This window comes from Myotis daubentonii, chromosome 14, assembly GCF_963259705.1.
Source record: "Myotis daubentonii chromosome 14, mMyoDau2.1, whole genome shotgun sequence".
Taxonomy (NCBI): domain Eukaryota; kingdom Metazoa; phylum Chordata; class Mammalia; order Chiroptera; family Vespertilionidae; genus Myotis; species Myotis daubentonii.
Genome location: NC_081853.1, coordinates 38,411,934 through 38,434,179, shown reverse-complemented (window position 1 = coordinate 38,434,179; position 22,246 = coordinate 38,411,934). Strand labels below are relative to the sequence as shown.

At 40.6% G+C, this 22,246-nt stretch overlaps 1 protein-coding gene and 1 pseudogene across 1 annotated transcript in view; both read right to left on the bottom strand.

The window, feature by feature from the left end:
• KCNH8 (potassium voltage-gated channel subfamily H member 8) overlaps positions 1-22,246 on the bottom strand; it is a 285,516-nt gene that overhangs the window by 27,788 nt on the left and 235,482 nt on the right. The window contains exon 11 of the mRNA XM_059662919.1: positions 21,244-21,458. Within this exon, the coding sequence (XP_059518902.1) occupies positions 21,244-21,458 (215 nt within the window). The remainder of the gene's footprint in view (positions 1-21,243; positions 21,459-22,246) is intronic.
• Positions 2,595-2,887, bottom strand: LOC132215154 (small nuclear ribonucleoprotein G-like; annotated as a pseudogene).

The following is a 22,246-nucleotide window of genomic DNA, read 5'->3' as shown; positions in this document are numbered from 1 at the left end:
TCCTCTGCTTTGTTAATAATGCCACATTGATTCAGTCACAAAGCAGACCGAAGGAATATATGTCCTCATTGAGAAAAAGGGGATCAGCACATATTTTATCTTGTTCACTGGACAGCAACATAAGCAGTATTAGTGGCTGTTGGGATAAAGAGAATATGAATGAAGGATATTCACACATAACCCCATAACTCACATAGTTAACATGTTCACTCTTATAAAAATCATACGTATTTGGCATCTAATACAGGCAAGTAGGAAATGAATAGGTCTCATTTTAATTTCTGATCTACTTCTTTACCTCGTAGACTCAAGTGAAGGTGCCAGTAAGTAGTGAACGACTCCAACGGCAGGTGGCAGATGGAAGGAGTGACTAGAAACCTCTGGGAAAAGGCTAGGCTTTGAATAGGGGACATTCAGTTTCCACTAAACAAGTCTGAGAGTTCACCACCATCTAATCTAAAGAGGAGATTTTTGAAACTGGTCTGAAACGCTACGTGGGTAATATAATTTCTATTGTTTCCTCTGTTGGTTATATAACTTAGAAACTGAAATGAGACTTTAATGAACAAAACTGATGAATTTGACATTTCCCAGTTTCACACTGAGCCTTGAGGTCAAGACAAACTATTAAGACTTAGAGGAGAATTTTCTTCCCCCGGGTAAATACTATCACTCTGATGTAAAAAGCAACATCAAGTAATCGAGTCCTGAATTTAACATTTACTAACTGTTAGAGCTGTAGAATCAGCTACTGAGCCAGAATGTAGGAATCACCACAAACACTCTTCATCCATGTGTATTATAATAAAAGGCCTGTGTGCTGGGGGATGGGACCCACTTAGGAGGTTGTATAGCATAGTGGTTAGGAGTTGGGACTTTCCGGGTCTTGTCACTTATTAGCTATGTAAGCTCGGGAAGCCCATTATTCAGGATAGGATAGATAATACCGAGGTAACAAGTAATGTGCTAAATTTCCTTGGCTCAATACAAATTTTATTTCTCATTCATGTACAGTTTAATGTGTGTTAAGCAATTCTCCTCTAAGTAGTGATTCAGGGACACAGGCTTCTTCTATTTTGTGGTCCTGCCATCATATGGTCTCAGGTTTGTCCTGGCATCCTCCTGTTGGAAGCATGGGAGAGAGAGTATGGGGAAGGTACATTGGGCATGTGACTATCTTAGCTGTTCTATTAGCTGGCACCAGTGTCCTGGTTACTTTCAATCAAAATTCTGTGAGTTTCCTAATAATGATGATAAGATCTAGAGTTATTTTGAGGTTTAACCCTTTTTGGTCCAACGTGGAGGCTGACTTGACAGACCAGGCGCTAGGAGCAGGTCCAACGTCGAGGCTGAGGTCGACACCGCAAACCGGTTCAACATTCAATCCCGTCAATTAATTTGGACCAGACTGTTTGAATTCCAAAAATGAAATTGGACCGCAAAGGGTTAAATTAGATATACATGTGCAAACTGAACAAATCTTGGAGACCCAGTTGGCCACATTTGGCATTGTGTCACATTAAGAGTAATGTAATATAGCAATCAAAAGCATTAAAAATATTTATCTTTTTGTCTGTCTCTCAAGAACCTTAAAAGCAATACATTTAATAACCCATAGTAAGACTTTTCAAAAATACCCATCCTTTTTAATTTTATTATCAGTAATAAAGGTCCCTGTCCCTCAATTCTGTCATTGAAACTGTCCCCATCCCTTCTGTTCACACATATCTTCCTGCTTCCATCTGGCCATAAAGCTGGACATTTCTGCCAGAGGTAACCACTAGGTGGTGCCATGACTTCCGGGACTCCCTTGTTTCTCCAGGGAGAGAAGGCACTTGGAGCCTGCTGGGCAGTGTGTCTCATCACTTCAAGTTATTTATCCATACAGAATTCTCACATAGAATTGATAGTAAAAAAAGTCCTCACATTATTATTACTACTACAGGCCCGGTGCACAAAAATTTGTGCACTCGGCAGGGGGGTCCCTCAGCCCAGCCTGCGCCCATTTGCAGTCCAGGACCCCTTGGGGGATGTCCACCTGTCGACTTAGGCCCACTCCCCAGGGATCAGGACTAAGCTTGCAGTCAGACATCCTTCTGGCAGCCAGGGAGCCCTCGGGGGATATTCAACTAAAGGCTTAGGCCCCCAAAGGAGCTGTGATGAGGAAGCTGGGGTGACAGAGGAGCCATGCTGTCCCGCCTGGCCGCCCCGGGTCGGGTCGCACACGGGACACCCGGACAGCGGCCGGGTGGGCCAGCATATCGCTGCTGCCCTTCCCGGCCCGCCTGGGTCAGGTTGCACACAGGACGCCCGCTGCCCCGGGTTGCAGATAGCAGGCCTGGATGGCGGCAGGGAAGGTGGGATGGCGCTGACCCGCCTTGCCTGCAGTTTGCAAATTAGCTGCCATCTTTGTTGGCAGTTAATTTGCATATCTTGCTGATTAGCCAATGGGAGGCATAGCGAAGGTACAGTCAATTACCATGTGTGTCTATTATTAGATAGGATTATTATTTTTTGAGCAATGCAAAAATTTAACAAAAGTTCAGTGTGAAAATGGATAGGACTCAATTTTTAAATTGTAGTAAACTGTGCTGTGGAGAGGGGACTTGTGGAAGCAGTTGATTTCTCTGGTAACTACAGCCATTCTTTAGACTCGTTCCAAGGCTTCTAACATGATGACACGATTTCCTTGCATTACCACCATTCCAATATTGTTCTGTTGCCTACCAGTTGGCATCTCCACACATTCATCTATCACAGATTCATAAAGGGGTCAAATCTCCACAATATTCCTTGGACATGTCTGCCACCATTAAATCTCAATGATAACTTCTTGTCCATAATGTGTGGTTTTTTTTTTTAACTCAGGAGAGTGAGCTTTGCTCATGGTGTCCAAGCGAGCTCAAAGATACGTCCACACGGAATTTGTGGCCTCTCTGGAGCTCCCACGGTAGGCCCGGTGTTTTGTGTCTAGTCCTCACATTATTGCATTTGTTAATTTCAGTGTCAGGCATAAAGAGTAATTCATCTTAATAAGTGATAAGTATATTATTATTGATACCTTGATTACAGAGAAAAGTTTTCCTTGAATTGAGTTAGTGGGGAATAGGGCATTCTTAGCTAGGTCATGAATATCTAAACATTTATAAAAATGGGTTTGTACAACTTTGAAAGTAAAAGATATGTGGGACTTGTAACAAACAGGCCATAAGCTTCTGAAACACCAGTTTTCTTCAAACTTCTCTCCTAGCAGAAGGGCCACAGAAACACAGTTTTCTTTGCACAGTAGTAGGTGGAATACTTTATAAAGTCATTGTTTGACATTCTGTTCTTTACTCTCTCAACCCCTTTACTTCTCTTAAATAAGACATTTTTTAAATTGTCCATGGATATGAATACAGTCAATAAGACATTGACAATATATACAAATACACTCAAGCACAATTATAACTTCCTATTCTGAATTCAAAGGCATGAATATGAAGGCTTTGGAATAAAAAGAAAACCCAAAAGAGTCACTTAGTACTTACTTAAATACTTAAAAAATGCAGGATGACTTAGAGGGAAGAGAGAGTTACTTACTAATATGTGGTTTATATCAAACTAGAAAGAAAAAACACGCTATCATGTGAAGCAAACTAACCAGAAGTCTCTTGACAATGACATACAGTTTAAAGATTTCAGGCTTAAGGAGCGATGTACCAAATCAATGATTTGGGAGGTCAGCAGGTAATCATGCTAAAAGAATTTGCACAGTTTAAACTCATTATATTGAGCTGGGATCCCATGCCCCTCAATGACCCGCTTCTGATTACGGGACAATAGCTCCTGGTTAGCCTGTAGAATCAGCTACTCTGTAATTGTAAGGAAACACAATGGCTGGTTTCATAAGATTTTCAGAATACATGCTGAGTACTTTGGTTCCAAAGCAGGCCGGTGAAGAAAGATGCTTAATTCGGTGTGAGAAGTTTGTGCATCACAACTCCTGATGCCACTTTTAAAGATAATGTGAAATGCCTAATTCGCAGTCTAGGAAGTCCATTGTCGGTTATACACTGTAACAAAAAGTTGGACAGCCCTCTATGTCAAACACAGTGTTTGAACTGGCATAATGAAATGAACTACTTCTCTTATTTGAACCACAGTGCCTCCGTTATGCTCACCCAGCGACAGAAATAAGAGGCCTGATACGGGATCACCATAATGGAGTCATAGGCAGCGTCTACACCACCAAAATTAATGCATTTTTTTTTTAAAATTGAAAAACCTTTGAAACCTTAACATGAAGAATATTATTCATCATAATATTTATACTTTTACCAAATATTCAACAATTTCTAGGTGAGGAAGACTGTCTCACAGTTAGTAGGTGTGAGACTAAGCTTCTAATGTTAGCTTTGTTGTATTAAAAGGTGAGGTGTGGAACACTGTAAGGAAGATCCTATTGACTAGTTATATATTGACTAAAAGCAAGTCTTTGTGAGAATTCACAATGGGATTACAAGCCATTGAAATTTAGGAAGAAATGTGCCTGATTTGGCATATTTGCTGCCTCAGTGGTGCTCTAGGAAGTTTCCAGAACAATTATTGTCACAGATAAGATATGTCTGATATATATCATTTCCTTCTCTGGGTCTCTTTTTTAATAATGTTCTCACCTAAAGCCTGTTTCTGTGTGTGTGTGTGTGTCTGGGGGGTGGGGTTTCATTCTCTACTTATTTATACAGTGTGTGTATTTTCTATTTGTTTTCTTAAATTTCTGTCTTGAGCCTGAGCATTTTAAATCATAGAATAGACTTTTCCTTATCCTTTAAAAATAAAGGATATTGGGTAGAAGTTTGTGGGGAGAGGTAAACAATGAGCCCTTTCCTGAAATTATGACATGTAGATAAGCTTTTACAGTTTTCACGTGGCAGCCTAGTCACAAAGTGGTTATTCCTAAGTTTGGAGAAAAATCACAGTGATAGCCTTGCCGGCTCAGTGATTGAGTGTTGACCTATGAACCAGGAGGTCACAGTTTGATTCCCAATCAGGGCACATGCCCGGGGTTACAAGGTTGATCTCCAGTGTAGTACATGCAGGAGGCAGCTGATCAATGATTCTCTCATTGATGTTTCTCTCTCTCTTCCTCTCTGAAATCAGTAAAAATATATTAAGAAAAAAGAAAATCACAGTGATATTCATTGAGGAACTCTTCTTCATGAACATTGAATAGTGAATAAGGCATATCCATTTAGAATGGGCATGACTTCTTTTTTATTTTTTTTTTATTTTTTTTTAAATTAAATCTTTATTGTTCAGATTATTACATTTGTTCCTCTTTTTTTCCCCCCCATAACTCCCCTCCTCCCAGTTCCCGCCCCAACCTCCACCCTCACTCCCCACCTACTGTCCTCATCCATAGGTGCACGATTTTTGTCCAGTCTCTTCCCACATCTCCCACACCCCTTTCCCCCCCAAGAATAGTCAGTCCATTCCCTTTCTATGTCCCTGATTCTATTATAATCAACAGTTCATTCTGTTCATCAGATTATTTATTCACTTGATTCTTAGATTCACTTGTTGATAGATGCATATTTGTTGTTCATAATTTGTATCTTTACCTTTTTCTTCCTCTTCCTCTTCTTAAAGGATACCTTTCAGCATTTCATATAATCCTGGTTTGGTGGTGATGAACTCCTTTAGCTTTTCCTTATCTGTGAAGCTCTTTATCTGACCTTCAATTCTGAATGATAGCTTTGCTGGATAAAGTAATCTTGGTTGTAGGTTCTTGGTATTCATCACTTTGAATATTTCTTGCCACTCCCTTCTGGCCCGCAAAGTTTCTGTTGAGAAATCAGCTGACAGTCGTATGGGTATTCCCTTGTAGGTAACTGAGTTTCTTTCTCTTGCTGTTTTTAAGATTCTCTCTTTATCTTTGCTCTTGGCATTTTAATTATGATGTGTCTTGGTGTGGTCCTCTTTGGATTCCTTTTGTTTGGGGTTCTCCGCGCTTCTTGGACCTGTAAGTCCATTTCTTTCACCAGGCGGGGGAAGTTTTCTGTCATTATTTCTTCAAATAGGTTTTCAATATCTTGCTCTCTCTCATCTTCTGGAACCCCTATAATTCTGATGTTGGTACGCTTGAAGCTGTCCCAGAGGCTCCTTACACTATCCTCGCATTTTTGGATTCTTTTTTCATTTTGCTTTTCTGGTTGGGTGTTTTTTGCTTCCTCGCATTTCAAATCATTGACTTGATTCTTGCGCTCCTCTGGTCTGCTGTCGGGCGTCTGTATAATATTCGTTATTTCAGTCCGTGTATGCTTAATTTCTAGTTGGTTCCCCAATATAAGATCGAGGGTCTTATTAGTTTTCGTGTAGATCTCATTAAGTTTATCGGCAGCTTCTAAACAGTTCTTGAGGGACCTTAAAAGTGTGGTTCTGAACTCTATATCTTCCATTGACAATTTTGTCCTGTTTCTTTGTCTCCGCATTTTGTTATGCTTCCTTGGTGCACCCCCTAGTGGTCTTTGTTCATAGTCTTATAGTTAAATCTTGATTGTTGTAGCTAATTCCAGGGAGGGTTTGACCTCCAGGCCAAGTGGCTATGAGAATCAGCTGTGTCAGCAGTGAGAGAACTTCTGTCCTCTAGGGAGGTGCTAATTTAGCCTTTGCCTGAGGCTATCCGGCAAATGCCTCTGTGCAGGGCTTGGGCGGGGCGGGTCGAACAGGATCAACAGCGTGGGCCGGAGAGAGCAGTTATGGCGGCTCTCAGTCCTGTCCCCAGGGGCTCTGCCTCTCTGAGTCCCAGCACCCGCTGCAAAGCTGGGAGAGAAAGCTGCACTCGCTCTGACCGAAGCCAGACAGTCCCGCTTCTCCCGTTTGAGTCTGGGTCCCTAAAGACTCGCCCGGATCTGGAGCTCAGAGTCTGCGACTCCCTCCCGGTTGAAAACAACAACCGCGCCCTCCGCCGCCACCCAGCTCCGCGCACTCCGCACCTCAGAATTTGACTTCAGCACTGCGCCTCCTCTGAGTGTCTGTGTGCGTTTCTCTTTCCTCCTAGTTGTAGGACTTCCACTCAGCCAGCGTTCCTGTGGTTCTGGGTGATGTCCCTTCCGTTTTTTGGTTTCACTTTTGAAGTAGTTGTTCAAAGCAGCAAGCTCCGGTGTTAACCTATGCCGCCATCTTGGTTCTCTCCACTTCTTTTTTATTTTATTTTATTATTAGTTAAGGTATTACAAATGTGTCCTCATCCCCCCCATTAACCCCCAACCTCCCCCCCACACACAAACTCATGCTCCCATCCCCCCGTTGTCCATGTCCATTGGTTTGGCTTATATACATGTATACAAGTCCTTCTGTTGATCTCTTCCCCTTACCCCCGCCCTCCCCTACTTTCCTTCTGGGGATTGATAGCCTGATTGCTGTTTCTCAGTCTTTGGGTCTGTCCCTTTTCATCAGTCTATGTTGTTCTCTATAATCCACAAATGAGTGAGATCATGTGGTATTTATCTTTCTCTGACTGGCTTATTTCACTTAGCATAATGCTCTCCAGTTCCATCCATGCTGTTGCAAAAGGCAAGAGTTCCTTTTTTTTTTTACCGCAGCATAGTATTCCATTGTGTATATGTACCACAGTTTTCTAATCCACTCATCTGCTGATGGGCACTTAGGCTGTTTCCAAATCTTAGCTATGGTGAATTGTGCTGCTATGAACATAGGGGTGCATATATCCTTTCTAATTGGCGTTTCTGGTTTCTTGGGATATATTCCTAGTAGTGGGATCACTGGGTCAAATGGGAGTTCCATTTTTAGTCTTCTGAGGTAGCTCCATACTGTTCTCCACAGTGGCTGCACCAGTCTGCATTCCCACCAGCAGTGGAGAAGGGTTCCTTTTTCTCCACATCCTCTCCAACACTTGTTGTTTGTTGATTTGTTGATGATAGCCATTCTGACAGGTGTGAGATGATAACGCATTGTTGTTTTGATTTGCATCTCTCGTATAATTAGTGACTTTGAGCAGGTTTTCATATGTCTTTCGGCCTTCTGTATGTCCTCTTTCGAAAAGTGTCTATCTATGTCCGTTGCCCATTTTTTTATTGGATTGTTTATCTTCCTTTTGTTAAGTTTCATGAGATCCCTGTAAATGTTGGAAATTAAACCCTTATTGGTGGTATCATTGGTAAATATGTTCTCCCATGTAGTGGGTCTTCTTGTTGTTTTGTTGATGGTTAGGGCATGACTTCTTATTGTAGGGCCATTCTGAATTTACAGAACTATCTAACTAAGTTATTTATAGATTCATATAAAGACATCATTTTTTAAGTTATATACATGAAATGTATATGTACAATTCTATTCAGAAAAAACTTTTCAAGTTATTTCCATGGTCACAAATATGCACAAGTGACTCCATTGGGAAGGATGATGCTTTCATAACTTTTTTACACGTATTTGTGCAAACCAATTCTGACCCTTCACGTTTCCAATTTACTGGATTGAACTTTGCTTGATAAGTTGTTTCTTTGGGGATTGAAGGAATCTGGTGATGTTGGATTCTTTGAAGGAATACTAAGTATATCTGGCCTTAGTTGAACTGTGTAGGCACACCACATTTTTTGTAACAAATATCCTTCCAAAATAAGGCATGTGGAGTCCCACAGAGGAAGTCATGTTTTCCCCATAAATTGCCACTAGATCTTCAGGAGATCTAGTGGAGGATTTTGAGTTCCATAGGAATCTTCAGCTTAAAGGATGATGGAGCCACCAAACAGAGGAAGCCTGGTTCCCTGTATCACCCCATGAAAAGCTATCATCTGTCCACCATCTTCTGTACATGGTGCTATGAATGAGACAGAACTCATAAGTTTTTTATTCTACCTATTGTATTAAGTCACTGAGACTTGGGGTTGCCTGACCCAACTGATAAAATTCCTTAGTGATCACCTAGGTTAGAGATGAGAAACTGGGGGCCCATTGAAGGAAAGCAACTTGTTCCAAGCCATTCAACTTGTATGTGTGGTGAGTCTGATACCCAGCATTCATTGCTCTTTTTGGCAGAATCCTGTTTTTGTTTTTCCATGTTGGATGCTAACATTTGGTACTTTCAAGATGGAAGGGTGACTAATAGCCTCCAGGAAATATATAAACTGTATAATCTGGAATATAAATATGCTTCCTTAGCACGAGTCAGACTTGAGACTGTTTATGAATGCTGGCAAGAGGCAGTGACACAGATCGGTCACCATATGCTCTGTTTTTAAAGACCTTAGTCTTCAGGGTAGAAAAATGTAAGTGGGATTACCACATCACTAAAAGCTTAGCATCTTGCAGATGTTCATCTCAGAATCTTCCTTAATCATTTTCCTCAATGACATGGGAACCAAATCCTTTCAATCCCAACTCCCTGGGCAGAGATGCGGATCCCTGGGTCCCTCCACCTGCATAGAGTCGTCATTCTCACCGCACGCTGGCCTGCCAATTTACAATTTGGAGGTAGTACTTCAGTTATCCCCGAAACTTGGCGTCTTCTTGGCTTCACATTTCTGGCTGCTTGGCTATTTCCTCCCGTCAAAGCCGCAGCTCTTTTGGTGTCCTAGAACGCGGGGTTTAAATGCTGAACCAAAAGATGCTTCGAATCTGATGAGAGCGGAGGCCTCCAGATCTGCCTGCGGAGCAGTCTGCGCTGTGGTGTAAGCAGACTGTCTCCGCCATATGTCACCCTCGTTGCTGTCTACACCCTTTTGGGGAATTTCACGGGAAAATCACTATTGAAGATGTTTATCCTGGGATTTTGTAATTGTTTTAAAGTTTTAATTTAATTTTCACCAACTTTGTTCCTTTACAACAGCTTTTAATCATGCCACCCACTGACTCTATACTGTAACAGTTGAGTCTGTATTGGGGATTAGAGGGCTAACTGAAGGAGTGCCCACATGCCCAAGGATGACCTGTGAAACATTATCGGACTAGCAGAGCCCAAACAGCGAAATGCTTTCTGCAGTAAAATATTCAGGATTATTCCAGGTCCCAGGAAATCAAATTTTTGAACAACAACAAAAAAAATAATGGAGTATAAAAGTATATTTAAACTTTTCTGAAACATATTTACAGATGAAGTAATTTCAGATTGATTGAGCAATGTGAACAAAACTCTGTTAAAAATATTGCTTCTTTCACTTATATTCTTTACCCCTCTACATAACTATATGTCTGTGTATGAGTGTGTTGTGTGTTCATACAGGAAATACTGTGGATGTATTTGTTGGCAAATGTGATATATTCATATTCTAAAGAGATTTTTATTTATTTCAATAAATAAGAAGGCCTTCAGTTTCTTACGAGGATGAAACTGAGTCTGGAAAGAAATACTGTTTTGTACACTTGAAAACATGTTGGAGTGGATATTTCACAAATTTATTCTTGAACATGGAGCAAGGGAAGGATGAAGAGCAATGATGTGTATAGCAGACTGAAAAGCACATACTTGAATGGGAAGAAATTCTCCCTGAGTTAGTTCATGACCACAGGGTTATTTAATAAATGGATGGATTTATGAGCAAATAAAAGCACTAATATTGGGCAGAGGATAAGTTGAATGGCCAAACTACAATAGTTCTGTTGTCTGAATTGTTGTCTTAATGAAATATCTTTCCTGAAATGGTAGTTAGGCACCATGGGTTTTTGATGAGAAATGACAAGTAATAGTGTTAAGGTTAATAAGATTAAAGTCAATGTGATTCTGAGGATTCAGTCTAGCTTCTGCTGTGAATCCGAATGCCTGAGGAACCCAGCCCATATTAAGAGAGTCATGTTCTCATTTGTGGCACAGTGCTTTAGTGGACAAATGTGCTAGGTTGGGATTCAGAATACCAGAATTTGACTCAATTTATTTATTTTTTCCCATCCTTACCTGAGGACAGGCTGCTGCTGCTTTTTTTTTTTTTTTAAATTTAAGAGAGAGAGAGAGAGAGAGAGAGAGAGAGAGAGAGAGAGAGAGAGAGAGAGAGAGAGAAACATCAATGTGAAAGATGCCTCCTGTGCATGCCCCAACTGGGGATTGAACCTGCAACCTAGGTATGCGTCTTGACTGGGAATCGAACCCCACAACCTTTTGGTATACAGGACAATGCACCAACCAACTGAGCCATCTGGCCAGAGCAAGTTTGACTCAATTTTATACTGTTTGATTCTTTCACTAATTCTGTAATTTAAGGCAGTGGACTGCTAAGACATGCAATACACCCCAGTTCTTTCATTTGTAAATAAAAGCATAATCCAATCTCTCAGGGATGATGCAAGAATTAAAATTTAAATTAAATGAAGTAATGTAAGTAAATTGCCTTGTTCATAATCATACTTAATAAACATTAGCATTCTTTCCTTGCCGGTAGATATGTTACTATTTTGTTGACAAGAGAAATTAAAACTTGATGAGATACATGTTGATGCTTTTGATGGAATCTTATTTGAAACATATGCTTGGTGTGGTTGATGGAAGATGTTATCCAAAAGTGAAAGTCAGTTTTGACTGTGCACAGGTAGTAGTCTGCCTCTTTTAGGTATATAATTCCCTCACGTTATGTAACTAACCAATGGTTGGATTTTTAGTTCTGTGAGTGAATAAATTTTCTTTCTTCTCCCCTTAAGGCACTTTGTAATCAAAAGAAAAGCTGAGTTTTATTGGATGGTACATATGGTTCCTTCTAGTTGTAAAGTTCTATTATTCTGTGAATATAAAAATATATATGAGTGAATGAATTAAATTCCAATATGGATTCATCAGGCACATACTGTCTGCCACCAATTTCACTAGAAAAAGCATTACAAACACAAATAAACTATAGTTATTGTTTTCAAGGAACTTAGTATATGTATACTGGAGGCCCAGTGCACGACATTCATGCACTGGGGTGGGGGGGATGTCCCTCAGCCTGGCCTACATCCTTTCCCAGTCCGGGACCCTTCAGGGGATGTCCGACTGCTGGCTTAGGCCTGCTCCCCCCGGGGGGTCCTTAGCGCTGCCTAGGAGGCAGGAGAGGCTCCAGCCACCACCGCTGCACTTGACAGCTGTGAGCCCAGCTTCTGGCTGAGAAGTGCTCCCTCTGTGGGAGTGCACTGACCACCGGGGGCAGCTCTTGCATTGAGCGTCTGCCCCCTGGTGATCAGTGCACATCATAGTGACTGGTTGTTCCACTGTTTGGCCGATTTGCATATTAGCCTTTTATTATATAGGATAACTGAATTCTCGACTTGTAACTTAGTTGAATTCTTATGATTCATTAAAAAAAAAAACCTTTGCATTAAAGTATAATACACAGGGAGAAAGTGCACAAATGAAAAGAATACAGCTTGATGAATTATCAAGAAGTTCTGTGGTCATTTTTTAACTTATGTATTTGGCATGTGAAGCTTATTTTCTCATGGACACATGTTTTTTGTGTGAATGCTCCATTAACCTATAATGGATCTGCTATTCAGTGCTCATGAGACTAAGGGGCAAAGCAAGAATTCATAGCTTTGTTTTGATGGATAAACACTAAGTTTCAATTGGGTTTTAGAGTGAGGTGGTTTGGGACTGAAATTGCACTTCATGATCTCCCTTGCTTTCTTGCTTAGAGACTCCAGACCAATTTTTTTTTTTTACCTCTTTCATCCTTGACTAGCCTTATCTAATACATAAACTTAACAACTTATCTCCAAGTTGTTGTGAGAATCAAGTAAGTTCATGTTTATAAAGTGCTGAGCATACAGTTTGGCTCATAGGAGCTACTATACCATCAGCAGCATGAACATCATCTTCATTTTATAGAGCCTTTGTGACAAGGGCAGACCTCTGTCACCCAGTCTATAGGAGAACTTAAGCAAGGGCAAGCTCTGCCCTTTTAAGGCTTAAACAACCATCAAGAATGCAGTGTGGCCCGGCTGAGGTAGCTCAGTGGTTGAGCTTTGACCTATGAACCAGGAGGTCATGGTTTGATTCCTGGTCAGGGGACATGCCCAGGTTGCAGGCTCAATCCCCCGTGTGGGGAGTGTGGGAGGCAGCAGATCAATAATTCTCTCTCTTCATTGATGTTTCTATTGCTCCCTCTCCCTTCCTCTCTGAAATAACTATATATATATATATATCCTATCTAATAAAAGAGAAACATGGTAATTGGCGTACGACCGATACCCTTTTCATTGGCTAATCAGCGAGATATGCAAATTAACTGTCAGCCAAGATGGCGGCCGGCAGCCAGGCAGCTTGAAACTAACATGAGGCTTGGTTGCCCCAGTGACGGAGGAAACCAACGTTCCCGCCTGCGGCTGCAGGCCTCTGAGCGGGCAGTTTAAGAAACATTGTAACAAATACGCCCAACTTCAGCCAGCAGATTGGCAACATTGTAAGCAAAGGCCAGAAACCTACTTTCAGCCGGAGGCCTAAGAGCTGGAGCCAAGCCTCAAGCTAAAGCTGGCCCAGAATTAAAAAAAAAAAAAGGAAAAAAGGAGCGTTTGGGAGTTCAGTCACCCCTAGCCTGAAAACAGCCCTCAGCCCCTCACCCAGGCCGGCCAGGCACCGCAGTGGGGACCCCCACCCTGATCCAGGACACCCTTCAGGGCAAACCAGCCGGCCCCACCCGTGCACCAGGCCTCTATTCTATATAATAAAAGGGTAATATGCCTCCCAGCACCGGGATCAGCGGAGCCGTGAGGCCTCCCGGCACTGGAATCAGCGTGACAGGGGGCAGCACCCAAACCCCCTGATCGCCCTGCGGCTCTGTGTGTGACAGGGGGCGGGGCCACAACCTCCCTATCCACCCTGCTCTGTGCCTGATAGGGGGGAGCTCCCCCCCCCCCACGGGCCCTGCTCTGTGTGTGACGGGGTAGAGCCATAACCTCCCCATCAGCCCTGCCCTGAGTGTGAGAGTGGCGGCGCCCCAACCCCCTGATCCGCCCTGCTCTGTGGGTGATAGAGGGCAGCACCCCAACCCCCTGATGGGCCCTGCTCTGTGTGTGACGGGGGTTGCTCCACAACCTCCCCATCGACCCTGCCTTGAGTGTGACAGGGGGCGGCGCCCCAACTCCCCAATTGGCCCTGCTCTGAGCCCGACCAGGGGCTGCACCTAGGGATTGGGCCTGCCCTCTGCCACCCGGGAGCAGGCCTAAGCCAGCAGGTCGTTATCTCCCGAGGGGTCCTAGACTGTGAGAGGGCACAGGCCAGGCTGAGGGATCCCCCCTCCCCCCCCAGTACAAATTTTTGTGCACCGGGCCTCTAGTATATATATATATATATATATATATATATATATTTTTTTTTTTTTTAAAGAATGCAGTGTGGAATGGAGGGTTCTGAGTTTTCCCCCAATTAATAGTGGGGCAGGTTTGAGGATTCCTGGTAGATGTAGCCTAGGTAGTTTTGTATTCTCAAGGAGTGGACATTTAATTGAGTCCTGCCTATTTGTGTATATGCATCTGCATATGCAAATCTGACACTTCTCATTTTAGGCTGAAAATCTGTTCCCTGCAGGATGGAAGCAACCAGAGAAATAGGGAAATACTTTCTGTCTTGTTTATGGGTGGCAGGTAGCCTTTTATCCTTTGACTTTCCCAACTCAGCTAACTCCCCTCTCCCCACAAGGAGTTTAAAAATCTAACCGCTCACTGTTCAACTTGCAAACACAAGCTGAAATGCCCAGATGTCACCAGAATGTGGCTGATCTCTTTGCAGTGCACATGTCATGTTATCTGATAGACAAACGGTCACACAGAAGAGAATCCAGAGATGAAACCTGCGCTCATTCATGGTGGTCAATGCTTTTTGAGTTTCTCTCTCTCCCTCTCCCCCCACCCCCTGTGTGTGTGTGTGTGTGATTTGGTTTCTAAGAAAGTGTTGCTGAGATACTTGGAATTCTTACAAGAAATCTTTGCCTCTAATGCTCTGAGTTGGATTTCTATTGCCTACAGTCAATGTCCTCATTCCGAATTGCTCCAAAACTTACCAGGATTCTCAGGCTGGCTTTTTTTTTTTTTTTTTTTTTTTTTTTTTGCCTTCAACCCAATTTAATGGTTGACAGTATTGATTCTCTACTTTCTGGGGTTATTAGTGTTGTAATAGTTCATTTATTTCTACCAAAAAGTGAGTGTTAGTTTAGGTTTGAAAGTAGATTCTTTTTCAACTGCACACATCCTACTATATCAAACTATCTGGCATAATTACACTATCTATATTGCAAAGCTTTCTCCCTATTATTCAGCTTAAATTTGTCCTGTGGCTTTGAAAACCTCTTGTCCTGAACTTAGGGGAAGTGAAAAATGGCTATTTTTCAATTTAGCTGTTCTTTCAATTTGTTCTTTCAAATTCTACTATTAACACTCCTTTGGCTTTGTTACTTCTAAAAAAATACAATTCTAAATTCCCTTAGCTTTTCATTTTAGACTCCATTTACTGGCAACCTAGGCTGCTGCCTTAAAGACTTTATTTATTTTCTCAAAATTTCATATAGGTACCAAGGTCAAGTAAACTTTTTGACATTTATTTATTCAAGCATCGAATATGTATTAAATATTTATTCTGCACTAGGAGTTGGCTTAGGCAGAAAGGATATAAAATAGAACATGACAAAGCCTTTATACAAAAGACATTCTAGTAGAGAAACTGACTACGAATAAGAAAATATACATATAAAATAACTTCAGATTTTGCTAAATGCTATGGAAAAGATAAATAAGATGATGTGACAGAGTATAGCTGGGAGAGGTAAGGACAAGGGAGTAGCATTGCTGAGAGAAAGAATAGCAATTCAAAGGCCCTAAGGCAGGAGAGGCAGATAGGAGCCTGGCATGTGTAAGGAAGGGAAAACAGGTGAGTTTTCTGGAGTGTAGTGCTGGGCACTGGACAGCATCAGAGAAGTTTGAAAGGCAGGCATGGTTGGGATGCACAGGATCTTGAAAGTTATGGTAAGATGTCTGGATTTTAACAATCCATGGGAATCCATTGGGATATTTTAAGTAACAGGATGACATGATCCAATTTATGTTTTTGGAAAGAGGGCTCCTTAGCCTTGAGGTAAGTATGTGGCAAGGGAATAAGAATAGAGGCAAAGAGAATCATTATATCACTTCTCATTTGTCATGGTCAGGGAGACCATGACACCTAATCCCTCCCCCCCCCACACACATGCAATTCTCCTGGGCTGGTGAGGGCAAGTTGACTCTTCCATTTATTTATTCAAGCATCATTCATATTTAAGTTTTACATTCAGTTATGCTTATTTATTTATGTCTTAACTAATGCATATGACTACTCCAGAGTTTTGGCAATTAGTTATGCTTATGCATGCATTTGTTTAACTGGAGGGTCAAGACGGAAGGATGTAATTTTTTTTAACTACACTGGTGCTTGGTATAGATATAGAGAGTATGTTGTTGGTGGGAGGGGATTGCAATATTATGATAAATGTTGGGGTTTTGAGCTGCTATGGGGTGGGCACCATAAACCACTTGAGTACCATCCATCAAATATGTCAAGAGTGAAGAAAAGTTGCTGAAAGCGGATGGTCCTCAGGGACTCCCTTGTCTCTGCTTCACACACCTTCTCTGAACTTCAGTATAACCTCTTGTGCTATATTTGGAGATAGGAGTTCAAAGACCTTCACCTAGAGTTCACTGGCCCTCAGGAAACTGAAGAAACACTCCTCCATATATTAAAGAGGTGGGGAGACTGAGGAAGGAGACTTTATTTTCTTATGCTGATCAGATTATATGACAATAATGGAAAACTGAGAAAAAAACAAGGAAGTCAACACAGTTAAAATATAATGGCTTTCATCACTGAGAAACCCCTCAGTAAGGTAAAACTGGAAAACATCTTTTTTTCAACAACGACTGCCATTCATTGCTCCACAACCACCGCCCCACCATGAAGTCAGCGTCTATCATGTGCAAAGCACATAAGATGTGTATGTGCAGCCATATCAATATCTGATCACCAGTGTATTAGCATCATTAATTTTTACAACAGATATTTTACATACACTTAAATTATTTTATTTGCTTATCACAAATTCAAAATTCTTGTGTTATGGAAAATGAAATTTTACAACCAACAACATGATTTTTTGCTAAAATAATTTTTAAAGGGTTTACCATGAGAAGCAGTGAAGCATATTTCTCATAAATTGCAGAGAGAGAAATGCACAATTATTCTGTCATTAATGGCCATTCAGGAGATACAAATCAGGGCAAATCTAGAAAATACACTGGGTGCACAAAATGCATAATTAGCACGAGGTCAAAGCAGTGTTAGCTGGACTTTTCACAAGCTTAGAAAATATTTTATGCATTTTAATGATTTTTCCTATGAGAATTGGATGTGCTGTCACTCTAATGTTATGTAATTTTTCACAGTTCTAGTTGTCATATCTTACTGTTACATGCATATTTTATTTTTGACTATTTCTTAAAATGCTTTTGGATATTTATTTCAAAATGGGTGGAATATCAATATTTTTATCCCAAATATTCTGGTAATTCTCTATGTCACCTGGTAGTTTATATGCTACTTGGGGTAAAAAGGTGACATCTAGAAGGCAAAATTAGAAAGACAAAAGACAGCCTGGCTGGCTTGGCTCAGTGGTTTAATGTCGACTATGAATGAGGAGGTCACTGTTCGATTCCCGGTCAGGGCACATGTCCAGATTGTGGGCTTGATTCCCAGTGTGGGGCATGCAGGAGGCAGCCAATCAATGATTCTTTCTCATCATTGAGGTTTCTATCCCTCTCTCTCTTCCTCCCTGAAATAAATAAAAATATATATATATATTTAAAAAGAAACATACAGGACAATCAAAGACATAGTTAAGCTAATATGTATCAGAAATGATGGAGAATTTGTGGATGGAGAGAGTGCATAGAAGCAAGGAGAAGAGAGAGGCAAGAACAATAATAAAGGGCTAAACAATGTGACAGAGTGGCCCCATGACTTTTAAGAATAGGGATATATATATATATATACATTAAAGATACATTTTTATTATTTTCATTTCTATTATGCAAATATTCTTACTTCTAGAATCCATTGACCAAACTTCAACAAAGGCTTCCACCCACCCAAACCCTGTGTGATTGGATATTTTTGTTTGTGTGTGCATGGAAATTAAGGAGAAGAGCTGGGCTCCACATTGGTCTCACACCAGGTCAGAGTTGCAGACAGAGAGGATATAATCTCCCCTAAAAGTGATATTCTGCTTAGGAAGAGCACAGACTTCCCCCCATGGATTATGGGGAAGGATGGTCCAAATTTACCTAGTCTTTAGAAATTTAGCATCCCAAGATCTTGAATATATAGGGTGTCCCAAAATAATGTATGCACACTTTAACAGCTGATAACTCACTTAATTTTCACTCCTTTTCAGGTTTAACTGATTTGCAATAATGGGTGAAGCCAGACTAAACTTTGAATAAAATTTATCCTAAAGTGCAACTAGACTTTTTTTAATGGGGATACATAAAAAAATAAAGTTATGTACAAAACTGGCAACAGTTGATGAATTGAGGGCACACAAATAACAAATGAAATGATTCTTGAGGTTTGCAATTCCATTGCTTTGCTTTATCAGCTGTGCCTGGACCAGAACGGTCATCAGTATGAAAACAGCTATTGACAAAAAAATTATTCATTTCTGTAGATTCTTTTAAATGTTGAAAATGAACTGCATGTTAATAGACACTGATTTTAAAACTATTCAAAGTGTGTATATATCTTTTTGGGACACTTCCTTGTACATGGAAATTTCAAGTGATAAAATGTTAGGAAATGCAAAACAATAAAGAGAGAAGTTTCAGTTCCATTAAAAATGTAGCCCATAGGACCCTTCTGAAAAGAAGCAAAACTTTTGGTTCCACCCATATTGAAGTAACTTGCATTGAACTAACCCTTCAGGAAAAAATAATTATAAAGCTGGACGAAATAAATAAAATAACTGTTGGAAAACACTGGAGAGCAGTGCTAACCCTAACCCTAACCTTAACCCTAACCCTCACCCTAAGCATCTAGGTAAGACTGGAAGAGCTGTGATCCCTGAGAAAGAGAAGCACTAATATGAGCACCATATTTACCCAGGTATTTTTCTGAGGGAATTCGCTATTTCATTGTGAAGTGGAACAGAGTAGACTAGAAAGGAGCAATCTTAGTGGAGAGGAGACAGAGGATGAAGGTCAGGTATACCAAAGCATCTGGGATTTGAGTGAAATCCCAAAGAGGAGGCAGCTGCATCAATGTGTGGTCCATGAGGCGTTAGCCAGCTCCTGAGTTAAGCTGCTCAGGGCAATGCTCCGAGAAACTGAGAAGGGAACAGCAACTGGGAGGCAGAGCAGAGATTTCAGCAGTCATGCGGTGCCAAGGAAGGGACTTGGCAAACATCCTAGGCTCTTAGCTGATATCCTGGAAAAACCATGATTTAAGAGTGAGGGCTACACCCAGGGAATAGGAGCAAAACTGAACAGCCTAACAAAGCAGAAGAGAAACTATGAACAGAGTGAAAGTGATTAGGTGGTGCACTATCTGCCTGTCAAAGGAAAACCTACCTGATTTGGCGGAAAATATTATACACATTCTTTCCTATGCCACATCTACAGTTAAACAAAATTATGGCATCTGCCCATAAAAAGGGATCAAATGACAAAACAACAACAACAAAATCCAAGAGAAGTAACAGATAATGAAAATTGTCCCATAAGCGATTCAGATATTAAAGTTTTAAAATTACTATGATTAATGTCTTAGCAAATAGGAAAAAAGGGTAAAAAACTTGATCAAAGGTAAGGATCCTTCAAAAGTAATCAAATAGAAAGAAAGTGGGTGCTGAGATCCAGTGTCACATTTGTCTATGCTGAGTGTTGGCTATTTCTCTCTCCTCTCATTTCTTCTTCCCCATTTGGTTGCTTCTACCCTCTAGCTCACCACCTCCACTCTTCAAAAATAGTTTTCACATTAGGCTGTCATGGAGAGCACAAAAGGCACTTGTAACTTTAAAATTTGATCTATTGAATGGGAAGAGATGAAAAGTGTCTTCAAGAAGGAGAGACAACATAACTAGTAGAAAGTGTACAAATTTTAAAATGACAGATACTTGTGCTAATAATACACTGTCCCTGCCACCTACAAATTTCGGTGATCACATGCTAGTTATTAACCATTCTGCATCAGTTTTCTGTTCCATAAAAAATGGATTGACTCTTACCTTAAAAAGTCATTTTAAGTCCTAAATAAGATGCTCTAGGCAGGCAGAGAGCTTAGCATAAATAGGTTCCCAATAAATACTGATGCCTCCTTTGCTGTTTGCTATCATCAGTGGAGAGAAGCACACACTCAAAACAGGTAATCTTGAACTTCAGTGTATTGACTGTCATGGGACATCCTTAACCCAGATGAACTAATACACAATTTGGACTTTTTCTCTACTTTTCAAAGTGGAAAATATTAATGACTAACGAAATGTCTGCACAAGAGAGGTTAGTCAAAACAATAGCTTCTTAAGCCTTTAGGAAAGCAATTGAGTATTGCAAATATCTGGGACAAAGCTCAAGACAGCCGATCAAGGCCTTTGTTGTTACAGAATGCTATGCATGCTCCGGCTTGCCTTTCAACAATCATTGCTATTAAGTCATTTTTCTCTCACACACATCTAATGAAGTCATGTTCATGATCATATTAATCACAGGATGCACTATAGTACATATTTGGACAGGAAAACTTTTTATAAACTGAAACATGCCTCAAATATATAATTTCAGGAAATGTTCATTATGTCTTGAGTGTGATAATCTTTGGCTTGAATCCTTTTATGCATATTTAGTCATTTTAAGATAGACTTTTGGTATCGATTAACAACATAATGATTTTTAGGCAAAATTCATGTCTAGCAAGTGGAGTGCTGAACAATTACAAACACAGCAAACTCTGAACCCATATATTTCAGATAAATTTCCATGTACTCTATCCAAAACTTTAGAAATCACACATTTCTAGCTCAATATTATATTATTGAAATTGATTCTAGTTATAAGCACATGAAAATAAGAAAGAAACTGAGTTAAAGAGAAGTCATTGTACTTTTAGAATATGAGGTTGGACTTGTCGCTCATTATTTAATTGCTCAACCAGTGGCTAACTAGTCATACCTTATACATTCAGAGACTTTATCCTGACATGTGACTTTACTGTTGTAAATGACCCCGGGCCCATGTTACTAGGTCTCAGCATTAATTAGAAGTGAGACTTACATCACTCTCATGACCTTCTCGAAGGTTGTATGTGAGGTCATGCTGAATGTCTTCCACGAATTTGTGAGCATATTCTGGGTAAAGGTCTAGCACTTCAAAGAGTCCTTTGAGGATGATACACTGGAGATCACAGTAGGTTAAAGCCTTCACATCTGCATTGGTCTTGATCACTTGGTCCTTAATTGATAGATTTGCTCCAATTAAGTCCCCTTTCCCTTGAAACAGTGAAAAAAGAGACATATCACTTTAAAGAAAACAAGCTTCAGACTAGTAACTTCATATCTTCTTCATTTCTCTGAGATTACACAAAAAGGAGAAGTGGAACCTTTATCTGGTGTGGGATTTCTCAACCCCAGTAGTTTGGGATATGGGGTCTGATAATTTTTTGTTGGGGGGCGGGTATTGTGTACATAGTAGAATGTTTAGCAACACCTCACATTCCCCATCCCCAGTGGTGACAACCCAAAATATCTTCAGACATTGACAAATGTTCCCTGGTGGGCAAAACTGGTCCTAGTTGAGATTACTGTTGTAGAGGATAAAGGCCAGGAGACCAAGAGTTAGGAATTGTAGGTCATAGATGGGCTTCCAACAGGTCCCTCCCAGGATTCAGTAAGTGACTTTAGACAAACCATTTGACATTTTTGTCACAGTTGCTTTAACCGTTCAAAGGAAATACTAACAGCTGAGGTTTTTCTGAGTGTAAAAAGTCTCAGTGATTCTGAGGTAAGAACATCAAGAGGTGTATTAGTAATTTTGATTCCAACACTTTGGAAAATAATATAAGGATTACCATCAGTTTTCTAACATACTCAGTTTATTTAATTGATCTCTAAATGTGTCTACCAGACAGGTGATGTTGGAGGAGGAGCCTCAGAGTTGGGAGGCAAGATAACCATTGGACATTATAGACAATGAAATCTACTGCATAGAAATGTAAAACACAATTCTTAGTTCTAATGTTCTGTGACAGTGTAAAAACTCAATTTTCATCATCAAAAAG